Here is a 12,770-nt window from a genome sequence, read left to right as displayed (position 1 = left end):
AGTTTTTTCAATATGTGAAATAGCCATGTTACTAAGTCTTTTTTGGTCAATGTTGTTTCTTGTAAATGTTTTGGGGTGACGAAATGATGAAAACGAACGTTCACTCGATAACGAAATCAGTTTTATTTGATATTTTGTAAAATGGGTATCTTGAACGCGTATTATTGTATTATTATTATGAAATTCGCTCACTACCACCGTTCATGAAATAATAATGCATGCTTCCGCGAAAAGAACTAGGTAGGTCAAAAGACCATGTTGGACGAAAGACAGTGGGGGTGACATAAACGTCGCGTGCATGCGGATCGCGAAAACACTTAACTGCGCGTTTCTCGGCCGTTGCACGCGTACACGTTTTGGTAACACGTCCTCTTAACTTATTGTCATATTATTTTACTAATACTGTATTACTGTACAACATTTTGGCTATTATAGGTAGTAGGCACAGTATAAAATGTGATGACCATAGAAAAGTCGGAATTTCTCGGTTTTGGGTGGATGTACAAAATTGTATTTTGGTTGTACAAAATTGTACAAAAAAAAGTATAAAATACTGTCAAAGTTTGGTACTATTATTTAAAAGTGCTGGTGATACGGACCTAGGGAAATTTGTTATACGGAATAATCTTAAAGGCCAGAAAACAAAAAAAAAATGCAACATTTTACTGGTTTGTTATGAAAGTATCTATTTATAACAATACTTCTTACTCTTGTTAGGTTAGTATTACTCTTTGTTGTTCTACTCACTCGTGAATATCGAAAAAGTTTATAAGGACCCAATGTTGGATTAACGAATACACCGTTTAAAAGCAGATTTCAAATGTCGCCTTTTACAAACGTATTAAACCGTTGTATCCATTATATAAAAAAATTATAAAAATAACGACAACGATAAAATTGTTTTATTGATCTATATTTAAAAAACATAGCTAATATGGGAATTTTTAAAATAATATAACTATTAGTATTTAATATAAAAATTTAACACTACTTAACTTTATGCGCTGTCCACTCATTAATTGAAGAAAATCCGTTGTAAGCAAATATTAAGTCTGTTTGTTTTTTTAGTCAATATGACGAAACTCGAAAGATTAATAGACAATAGAATAATAATAATAAAAAAAATTGCTCGGGAGTGAATAAATAAATAATTTAAAACTATAAATATCAAATTTAATAATGTTATGATTATAAATTATAATACGGGTATATAACAAACACATTTGTGACAATGTGTTTACTCCTGTCAACATATTGTTTACAATTTATACTCGAAAATAATACGATAATACGAACGAAAATAGAAAATACTAAGCACTGTAATAATAATGGTCATACTAATAATACTCTAAACGCTCTCTCACCTGATAATTCTGTGGTAGACGATATAATATTATACTACTAGTATTATTTGTTATATATTTTTTTTTCAATAATTAATAATTCTTCCTGCAAATTATAATGCATTAAAAAACTCAAAACCTTTTGTTTATGCCGCCCCTAAAAAATCATCACCGGAGCAATTGCCCTCTTTGTCCACCCCCTTAACCCCCGTACTGCAGGAACAAGAAAAGTAAATTAAAAATTAAATGCTAAACGGTGAAAATCCGCCTCGAATTAAGTAACCAAATTAAGCACGAATTAGATTTTTACACCAAATTTAGTCCGCTGAAACTTGAATGCTGTGCAATATATTCTACGGATTTCCCTCGGTTCAGCACCAAAAGTAAATGTTACTAAAAATAAATATCATATCAGTCATTTCAGTCATCGGCTACTGCAAGCTTACGACTAATTTACGTTGGTAACATGAGTTGTGACTAACGCATACAAAGTCCAAACCCAACTGTCAAACTGCAACTACTGTATTCTGTTGACTGTTGATGTAGATATAATTTTAAACAGTTAACTACCGCCACGCCGTATGGCTATTACCTCATGACTGCGGTTTAATAGAAATCTGTTCCTATTTCCGTTCAGGCATCTACAACTAAAAATTTATGATTTTTAAATATTCCTTCATCGCAATCGACAGATTCACCATTTGATCAGTTGATTTTTGTTCAAACAACCGTGAACCGGAAATTAGTATCGATCCACGAACGACTCGAAAAATGGATCTTTTCCTAAATGACGTGTGTCAGGTGTCGTTCCCCGGCAGTATCGTTACAGGCGCACTATGCGTACGGCTACCATGTACCGATCCCAATGGTAAGTTACACGAGTACGAAGTGTTTTCAGTGCCGGATCTAAAGATCACAGGGGCCTCGGGTGCAGGTTCTTAGATTTATTTTATGGCGTAAAAAATACATCGTGGTTATGTAGTATATCAAAAACATTTCTGTACACCACAAGTAAAATAATGTAAGTCCATTTTTTTTCTTTTCAAAAAATTGAACCAAGTTCATATATGTAATCTTTTACATCAAATGAACGTTGTAGTAAGATATATTAACTCCAAAATTGTTATATACGAAAATACGAAACGTATCTACACTATGGTAAGTTCTAAATCACGTACCTACGCTTAATGTTAAAATTTAATGTAACAAAAAAAAAAAAAATGGAAAATATATAATTTTTCCCCTTCCTTGAAAAGTTCTGTACTTGTGACTTGTTACTTGATCTTTGTTCAGATTTTAATATCAAATAATTATATAATAAATTATATGAATGTTAAACAAAATTATAATATTGCTCATTGTAGATTGATTTATTTTTTTTAATGGTCCTTTGATTATTAGTAATAACCTAGCCTTCCAAGACTTATATCCGATACTGTTTAATATTTTTTTAATATTTATGTATCTAGGTGGTCTCATAGCTTTTATATATCTTACATAAACTTTTTAACCAATAGAAAAACCTACCTTAAGTGCCAAAGGATTCACACGTATACGGAAACCAGGCACCAGCAAAGAAAACGAAGAATATATATTGTTCTTTGAAGATACAGCTGTACTGGTTCCAAAAATGGACTCCTCTAATTTGTCACCAATTAATGATGATACTGGTACCTGCTATATTTATTTTTAATTAATTATATTTTAGCCTCTTATAATAACTTTTTAATTTCATCAATTTAAGATTATTCTAAAATATTCATATTCCATTTTGTTTTACCCAACAATTTACCACCATCACATGAAGTTCCTTTTGGTCATACGAGGTACAAAATAACAGCAAAATTTGATAGTAACAAGTGCAAAAAATATTTCAGTGTCAATCAATGGGTAGGCCTAGAAAAACGTAATGATGTACTTGTAAGTTTAACTATTTATATTTATATTCAATAATAGGTAGTTAATAGTATTAATGTTATACAGGTTAAACATGCAGCATTTTCCGTATCATTATTCAATTTCTTTCATTCAGTTAAAATAATTTTAAATTTAAAACAGACGTATTATTTACCTGGAGAAACAATTTTTCTTGAAGCTATTATAAAAAACAACTCGTGGAAAGACATAATTTTGTCTAAAATATTTTTAATTCAAGTAAGTTTATTTTAAATATAAAATTGAATAAGTATAAATTAAGCTATAAACTATTTTTCATTAGTGTAGTATCACATTATTTTATGTATAGTATAAAATTGTATTGTATCGTATTATAAAATATTAAAACTTGAAATTAGCCAAATTAGAGATTATCAATCCTATAGAATAATTAAAAATATAATGAGTCTAAGGGTATATTAATCAATTAAGAAGAATTACTGAAGCTTTCCTCAAAACCTCACTTTTAATTCAATTATGTAAGCTGGCAAACTGGTGTATGTAAAATCAACTTTCTTACTATTCAACTTCTATTTTTTAGTTAAATATATTAGTGATTAAATTTTATGAATTATTCAAGTTGTTTAATGATTTAATATATATGTCTATGCAATTTAATTAATACATAGGCTCATTAAAAATCTTGTTATTTTGCTTGTAAACCTTTGGAATTTTTTTTTAGTTATTATCAACTTAAATATTTTATTGTTTTCATTCTTTAATGCTTGGTTAATTTTTATTATTATCTTATTTTACTGGTATTTAATAAATTACAGACTACAAAATATTGGGAAAACCTTCATCTATTACCATTAAAACATACCAGAGTAGTTGCTGAAAGTACAAGAGGTTATATTGCCAGTGGAAGTATGCAAGTTTGGTCTCAACTTCCATTATATATACCAGCAGTGATTCCCACTACAAACACATCCAATAATGCATTTAACTATTTTGATGTAGAGTATAAAATTAAGGTTATTACTGTATTAAACTATTATTATAATAATAGCAGTAAGTATCAATCCAAAATAAATCAACCTAATATAATGTTATTTGTTTAAATTAATTAAAAAAAAAATAAGGATATAATATTAAAGGCATTTTATTTATCACTTTTGTAAATGTATATATATATATATATATATATATATACAAGTAAAAAAATTATTCAGGAATATTGAACAAGCTTAGTGCTCCTCTTCAAATTTAACTTTTTTGGATACAAATTATGAAAAGTTGACGGACCCTATAAAAAAATTTATATCATATACAATTAAATTTAATAGTTTTAAAATTTAATGAAGGCCACATGGCAACAGGTTGCTGATCACTGCTTTAGAATTTAGATTTGGATTTTGAATTTAATTTAATTTCTATAAATAATAAAATTATGTATACATTAAAATATTTTATTTTTGTTTAGATTCTTGTTAAATTGAAGAATTCGAAAAAAAAAATTATATTTAAGCAAAAAATTTTTATTGGTAACTGGGTTATGTGCCATGATAACAACGAAGATTTAAATGAAACATCATACGGCAAGTAGTATCAATATTTACCTTAATTATGAATATTTTATTACATAAAATATATAACGTTGCTATAAAAGTTAAACTGTATTCTGACATCATTATCGGTTAAACACCTCATATTAAAATTAATTTTTAATAAAGTGTTAACATTTTACCATAGATTAGGTAAGGTTAGCATAAATAAAAAATTCTGTTAATTTAATGTTTATTATCATATTTTTAAAATCACATAACTCTCTAATTTTGAATTAATCAAAAATAATTATTCATACTAAACATGTTTTTATTTTTAGAAATTAGATTCAAAGATTGTTCTATATTAGAAACAGAAGAAATTGATTTCATTCCGAAATATATGATTTATGAGACAAATTTAGAGTAAAACAAATAAAAAAAATTTTTAAATGTATGTATATTACATGTTATTTATAATAAAAAGCTTATTATACTATATTAACATAATTTATTAATTAAAAATTATTTTTTCCTTTCGTATTTCCACTTATAAATCGGTGCTGCTTCTTTTGTAGCTGGTTTTATTTTTTTTGGTGGTTCTTGTTTAGAACTAAGCAAATGAGTTTTGATTTCTAATTTTCTTTGAACTACAGACAATTCTTTTTCACGATTTTTTCTTCGCTCTAGTTCTCTATATGCTTTTCTCTTTTCAGAAGTCATTTGTTTAATAGTTTCTTCATCTAAATCTGGCAATTGTATTTTTTTTAAGTCTGATAATCTTAAACGATTAACTTTTCTACTGATAAGATCTGGATGTGTATCAAACTTTTCAGCCAAATCACACTGTTCATTATCATTGAAAAATATATGAGTATTATCTGTTTGATTAGCTTGATCTAAAAAATGTAATTCAGATTGTAATCGATCAATCTTTTTCCTTTCCATAGTTGCTCGCATGTTGATGTACTTTAAATCTCTTGTCTGCATGAGTTTTATTTGTTCTTCAGTATGTTCATCTTCATCACGTATTTCTACATGTCGCCCATCTTCAACTTTAGATTTTGTCATGTGAAAATAAAACTCATCTGGATTGCGATTTTGTACTCGTTTTTTTAACAACTTCAGAACACGCTCACGTTCTTGATGATGCCTTGCTCGAACTTTATAATCTTTTTTCTTCTCTAGCAATCCATACTTTTGACGAACTTCCGGTTGATGACGTTCTCTATGTGTTTTTTGATTGACTTTTGATGCTTTTTTCCACGATGACATTATTAATCTAAATAATTTTAAGTTATTATTATGATGATTTCGATCAAATGTATTATAATTCACTTACCAACAATGAACTACAAAATTAGAGAATCTTTAATTTGAGTTAAGCTTAATATTTTACAACTATTACTTATTTCTCAGAGATAATCAACAATTGATGGTAAATAAAATTATCATTAAATAAATACATGTGTTTTACAATTAGATAATATAATTATAGTATGATCATCGAGATAGATAAGAAGACTTCTTATCTCGTTGAGTACGATAAACATATTGTTAACTAGAATAGGTCACTAAGTTCTTTGGATCAATTTGTTCTGTATACTTATTTCTACCGAGATGTATATACTATACTAGAGCGCGTACTTGTTAAAAAACGAGCAAACTTGTTGAATCCATAGACCAGGGGTCTTCAACCCGCGGGCCACCTACTGCCCTCCCTATCATAATATGTGGCCCGCGATCACATTTTAAATGATTTTTCATTAAAAATAAAATAAAAAATTTGTAATTAAAAAAAAATATGTTAATCTATTTATGTTTTAATAATAATAATAATTAATAATTTTAAAAATTGTAAAAATAAAACTGAATTTTTATATAAAATGCATGTTTTTACTACAAATGTGGCCCGCAAGGTTTAAAAAAAAATAATGTGGTCCGCTGCATAAAAAGGTTGAAGACCCCTGGTTAAAACTTTAAATAGTGATGTCCAACCTTTTTTCCTCGGCGGCCCACCAAATATAAAAGTACGAATAATATCTTGTTACACTTAGTTAGTATGCAGTGTACATGTATGTATATGTTGAGTTTATTTTCAAATATTTTATTGACTACCTACTGAAAAGATTACAGATCGAGGTACACGCTGTAAGTACACATTAATTTTATCAGTACGCTCTGTACAGTACTATCAGTACACAGGTTATATTGAGTAATTTCTTTTTGAGAATGCTCGAAAATAAAATTACCACATTTTAAAAAAATGTATTTTATAATTATTTTTTAAATTTTTCTAATTTTTTTGTTTCATTAAAAAATAATTGTTACGAGCCACATTGATTACTTTCAATGGCCATATGTGGCCTGATGGCCGAGGGTTGGGCATCACTGCTCTATACCCAGCGATTGATTCTGGGTATTGATGAGTGAATAGGGGCTATCTCCTATTTGTGAATAAATAATCTTTAAATCATGAATACTACTCTATAAATACAGTCTGTGGTAATAATATACATGTGTAAATAATATTCTACAAATTATTTCACAATGAGTATAAATAAAGTGAACCATATGACTAGGGACAAGGTATAGAAAGAAATTTATCGATACTTTTACTTTTTATTGAATCGAATGAATATATTGAAACAAAAGGACCGATATGAGTAAGTATAGAAAGAAAAGTATTAATCCTGTTACTTCATTGTATCGTCATATCGAATCGAATTAAAATAATGATAAGAGTAAAATATAAAAATGATCGATATGAATAATCGTTTTGATTAAGAGGAAACCATTTGACGCTATTGTATTGTGGACTGTGCTTTTTGGTCCGTGGAGATAACAATATAATCGTATAGAGCAGAGGTCGGCAACCTTTTGAATCACGCGGGCCATATTTTTTTTTCAAATGTTTATCAAGGACCACATTAAAAAAAATGTTTACATATGATATATACTATAATCAATGGTAATAGGTAGTGTTATTATCAACGATTATACCAATTACCAAAAAAATTATTTATAATATTATTGGGTTTCTTTGCAATTATGAAATATTATAAATTTATTTTTATACATTGATAAATTGATGTTATTTTGATATTACATACGAATAGTGGGTCTTGATTCATGGTTGCAGTGTTTTTTGTTCTAATAGGTCTGTAAAATATTTTATTGTTCAACATTTTATTTTACTTTTGTTAAGAAATAAGCTTGTCATTTTATTGTCATTTATTTTCTATTTTTCAAGTCTTTAAATATCTAATTAGCTATATAGATAATATTTTTTATTAAGCAGTCACAAATATCTAAATCAAAATATATTAATAAACTTAAAATACAGTTTAAGCAGTATTGTATTTTAACTTAATGGTATGTACCTATTTATTTTCTTTAATTTACAAACAAACAGTCTATATTTTATGTGACATTGGACATTTTGTGTAGAGAAATAATTTATTTAGTTGGTACTTAATCAAAATATTTTTGTATACTTCGGTGCATATTCTGCTTTTATATTTTTTGTTTGAAATGAATGAAAAAAAAAATGTATTAGGTATCAATAGTGTTAAATCATATACAATAATTGTAAATCACTGTCAGTTATAATTTTTTTTTTTTTTGATATTCTGTATAAAATTCTCAGGTCATAAGACAAATAATTATTTTATCAAAAATATATCAATGTTGTTAGAAAAAACAACTTACAAAAATTTAATTTTTGTTGTTTTCTTTTATGTTGAAATTATGAAGTATATGTAGATTTATACTTGTCATTTTCATGTAATATTTCTAATAACTAACTTGCATTAATACTGTCTTTTAATTTCAACAACAAATAAATATTTAATATAATAAATACTGTAGAAATAAATAATTAAATGCTTAGCCTGAAGTATTATTATATTTATATTTTTATTTTTATGTATTAAATAAATATGTACGGTTTAGGTTAATATTATTATAGTCCCAAAAAATAAGTATCTTATTATTTATTTACATATAAAAACTTGTTATGTTTTAAATAAAAAAAAAAATAAAAAATAATTGTATTTTTTTTTTATTGATCTCAAAAAAATCGACAACAAAGGCCATTAATTACAAACAAGATACAAGTTTATTTGATTAAATACAAAAATAAGTTATATATTTAGGTTACATATTTTTTTTTTGTGCAAGATTGAAAAATTTTGATTAATTTGTCAAATTTATTACATTGGTTTTTCATGGTTGGGTCCAAGTAAGGTGTCTAGATTGTAGGATATCTTATGCCCAATATGTTCTATGTTCTTATGTTCATGGTTTTACTTTAAATAGTCAGCTATTAAGTGTTTGACAGTTAACACAGTTCCAAATTATTCGACAATTGGAGGGCTCCTCTCTGGCCACCAGGAAATCTTGGATGATTCTAATGTATCCAATGTGAAGTCAGTTAAGCACAGTCTCTTTCCAGTTGAACTTAAGGTTTGACCAAAGGAAGATGTCTCTTTTAATCTCATTTAATTTAGAGTTTTGTGTGTTCCAAATTTTTTGCCATTTTTTTTTTTTTTTTTGTATATTAATTTATGAATTTTTTCAAGTCACCATATAACATTTGGTTTATTAGTTTTTGTTGTTGTTAATAGCTATTGAGGCTTGTTTGTCTACTTCATTGCCTATTATTCCAGAATGCTTAGGAATTCACATGAAAATTATATTTTTACCCAAATCAGAAACTTTTTTGAGATTGTTCTGGATTTTATATTCAATATCTCTGGGGATGAATTGGTTTTGTAGACTTTTTTCTGTACTCGGTGAAATGCTAACGTTGATGAATTTGAAGTGGACTTCATGAATTATAATCTCTATAGCCATTAAAATGGCTATTGCTTCAGCTGTAGATATGGAGCAAATATTAGGTAATTTGTGTAATATTTCAATAAATTTTTGAGCCATTGATGTATACTTTCTGGAAATCTTTGTAGTTATTTTGAAGTTATTAAGAAGATTTTAAAATATTGGGAGAAGTTTGATGTTTGTAAAGACAGCTGAGTTAAGTATTAATTGAGTATGAGCTGGCTCATGGGAGTTGGTCGTTATTTTCTTTGATTATGATTTGTAATATGTCAAAGTTGCTGTCTTCCATCACTTCTAGGAAGAGGCTATTATTTGTATGGTATTATTTGATTTGAGGCAAATCATGCTACATATTTGAGATAAGTTCTAATCTTTTTATTTCGGGAATAGTTTTGTTTGTAACAATTTACATGTGAATGTTTAGATCTTATTGAAAATAAATTTTAAAATGTTAATGGAAATTATCAACTATGATTATTCATTTATTGGATTAAGTACTTAAATATTTTTAGATTAATGCAAGTGTATAGCATTATAGGTTTATTTTCATTTTATTGTAAATTCATATATGTTTATTCCATTTTAATGATGATCAATACTTCTAAGTAGGGCTGGGATTTTTATGTAAATGCATCTTTTTTTTTTATGTCCCAACACATAGATCTGTAGAAATAAAATGTGTTTCAAGTGATACTGATTAGTTTAATGTAGTTTTTATATGCATTTTTAATGCATATGTTACTGTTTTTAGGGAATTTTTGAAGTTTTTAGAGCATTTTTCAGAATTCATCTTTACATTTTTAAATATTAGGATATTTGATTATACGTTTCACCATTTTTTTGCTCAAAAATTGTCCGTTTAGTATGTAATCTACTAAATTGATAAACTAGTAAATACGATCATTATTTTAAATTGCTGAAAATGAATATAAATGAAAAATAATTTTCTATTTATAAGAGTCCAACGATTATCACAATAGCAGGTTATGAATTAAATTAAATTTAAATAAAATTAAATAAAATGAAAATATTAAACAAATAAGTACCTATTTTGTTATTATTATGTTAAATAAATATAATAATTATGATTAATGAAATTTTTACATATTTTTATACTGCATTTTTTATGATTTTTAGAGTATTTGCTGTAACAAAAAAAAATTTGTTATTTTTTAGAGCAGTAAAATCTCAGTCCTAGTTGTAGGTAGAAATTGCATTATAAATCTTATAATTATAATTCTGTTGAGTATAAATTAGCTGATGCAATAATTACATTTTATGTTTCAGGATTGAAGTAACTGGAAATCATGATAGCTGATTACTTTTATGTATTTATTTTCCATTTAATATTTTTGTATTGATAAATAACTAAATATAATACTATGGAAGTAAAACGCTGGGAAGCTTATGTTTCATACTTTCAATCATTTGAAAACTTTTACGTACATAAGAAAAATGATCTGATATCTCTTCAAGAAATATCAAGTAGTCTTCAGCTTCTTAAAGACAAATGTTTAAAATTGGATTGCATAAAACCAGGAGATATAGTTGCTGCTAAATATGAAAATGATGGTTTATGGTATCGGGCTAAAATTTTGAATTCAGTAAAAGGTGCTTTTACAGCTCAATTTATTGATTATGGTAATTCAGAGTTATTATCCAACTTCAAAAAACTTCCAAAAAAATTAGCTAGTTACCATGCATTGGCTTACCAATGCACTCTTGATAATGTTGATGAAGAATATAAAATCAAAGTTAACAATGAAGCTTACTATGATATAGTTTTTGAATTTATTACTTCTATTGAAGTGGTTTTGACTGTTTTAAATTATGAAGAACCTTATTTAGTAAAAATGAAATGGGATGAAAGAAACATTAAAGTATTTTTAAATAATTTTTTTTCATATGGTATCACTCATCAGACATATGAAACTCTTAAAAAAATTGATCAAATTGATAAAATGATGCAAGTAACTCTTATTTATACGGAATCGATAAACGAATTTTATATAGAAACTGAAGATAGTGAACAAATAAAAAATAAAATAGAGTATGAACTTGAAAATGGTAAAGTTTGGGAAGCAGTGATAGAATATAAAATTGGTAAAATGGTAATTGCTAAACGTGCAACTGATAATAGGTGGTATCGAGTAAGAATATTAGAAATTAATGAAATTGGCATTACTTGTTATTTCATTGATTATGGAATTAAAGAGATATGTACAGAATTCTATGAAGTTTTTGGTTATTTAAAGTCAGCTCCACCATTTATTAAAAGATGTTCATTGCACATGCCAAATGTAAAAAAAAAAAAATTATTTACATATTTATCACAAAGTTTCGTCGATGAAATGGCACAATATATAAATCAGAAAATGTTTATTAGGATTATGAAACCTGGTGAACCATGGGTTGTAGAATTGTTTGTTGATGGTTTAAATGTAGCTAAAGTTATTGAACCTAAACCAGTAGTTATATTTCAGGTAAATCATGTTAATGCGATTACCATTCAGGTGAACAGTCCTGGAAGACTTGTTGTTATAGATAAATTAAGTAAAATTGAAAATTTACCGTTTGTCCAAAAACCTCAAGTTGATAAAATATATGGAGCTTTTATCAATAATCAATGGTTTCGAGTGAAACTAATGAAGTCATTAAGTAAAAAACTAATGGACGTAATTTTGGTGGACTATGGTGGTTGTATAGTACAAGTGGAAAAATTATTTGCACTTCCTAAGCACATAGAAAATGTAAAATTCTTCTTTACACATTGTTCACTTGGTTTAGATGAACGATATTTTAGTACACAGAAACTAAGACAATTATGTAGTAAAAAAACAGAATTTCAGATGATGGTTCTCCAAAATAATTTCATTGATGGTCATTGTATACTTATAATGTCAGATGGTAAAGATGTAAAACAATTGATAAAAAAAGACTGAATAAACAAGGATAAATTTTCGTGTTGACATTTATATTATATATTGTAAATGTATTTTTGTTAATTTGGAAAAAGGCAATTCCATTTATCAAAAAGACAAAAATGTATTCTTATTATTTTATATTCGAAATTAAGTTATTAATTTTATTTTCCCTTCAATTTACAAGTTATTTAATATTTTTTTTATTTGGTAATATAATTTTCCAATCCTTAACTAAAATGTATTTT

General features: G+C 26.6%; 3 protein-coding genes across 10 annotated transcripts; 2 read left to right on the top strand and 1 right to left on the bottom strand.

The window, feature by feature from the left end:
- The first annotated feature begins 1,861 nt into the window (after positions 1-1,861).
- Positions 1,862-5,232, top strand: LOC112684286. Of its 2 annotated transcripts, none has more exons than XM_025555711.1 (7): positions 1,862-2,211; positions 2,861-3,013; positions 3,151-3,263; positions 3,327-3,497; positions 4,055-4,252; positions 4,702-4,816; positions 5,104-5,232. In XM_025555711.1, the coding sequence occupies exons 1-7, from the start codon at positions 2,115-2,117 to the stop codon at positions 5,190-5,192; spliced, it is 936 nt and encodes a 311-aa protein (XP_025411496.1). In that variant the 5' UTR covers positions 1,862-2,114; the 3' UTR covers positions 5,193-5,232. The 2 variants fall into 2 exon arrangements, with proteins under 2 accessions (XP_025411496.1, XP_025411495.1); XM_025555710.1 differs by having other exon boundaries at positions 1,865-2,211; positions 3,088-3,263.
- LOC112684287 (probable U3 small nucleolar RNA-associated protein 11) lies at positions 5,226-6,248 on the bottom strand. The gene is made up of 2 exons (XM_025555712.1): positions 6,105-6,248; positions 5,226-6,044 (listed from the first exon to the last, which is right to left on the bottom strand). Exon 2 carries the CDS (start codon positions 6,035-6,037, stop codon positions 5,288-5,290), a length of 750 nt encoding a protein of 249 aa, XP_025411497.1. The 5' UTR covers positions 6,038-6,044; positions 6,105-6,248; the 3' UTR covers positions 5,226-5,287.
- Positions 6,249-6,732: 484 nt separating this feature from the next.
- On the top strand, positions 6,733-12,581 carry LOC112684302. Of its 7 annotated transcripts, none has more exons than XM_025555744.1 (3): positions 6,733-6,913; positions 10,739-10,801; positions 10,889-12,581. In XM_025555744.1, exon 3 carries the CDS (start codon positions 10,984-10,986, stop codon positions 12,541-12,543), a length of 1,560 nt encoding a protein of 519 aa, XP_025411529.1. In that variant the 5' UTR covers positions 6,733-6,913; positions 10,739-10,801; positions 10,889-10,983; the 3' UTR covers positions 12,544-12,581. The 7 variants fall into 7 exon arrangements, with proteins under 7 accessions (XP_025411529.1, XP_025411526.1, XP_025411527.1 ...); XM_025555741.1 differs by having other exon boundaries at positions 10,739-10,805; XM_025555745.1 differs by lacking the exon at positions 6,733-6,913 and adding an exon at positions 7,081-7,428 and having other exon boundaries at positions 10,739-10,805.
- Positions 12,582-12,770: the final 189 nt, after the last annotated feature.

This window comes from Sipha flava, unplaced genomic scaffold (assembly GCF_003268045.1).
Source record: "Sipha flava isolate LNK unplaced genomic scaffold, YSA_version1 248_pilon_pilon, whole genome shotgun sequence".
NCBI lineage: Eukaryota > Metazoa > Arthropoda > Insecta > Hemiptera > Aphididae > Sipha > Sipha flava.
The sequence above is the reverse complement of the archived record's forward strand: the minus strand, read 5'-3'. Positions and strand labels throughout refer to the sequence as shown.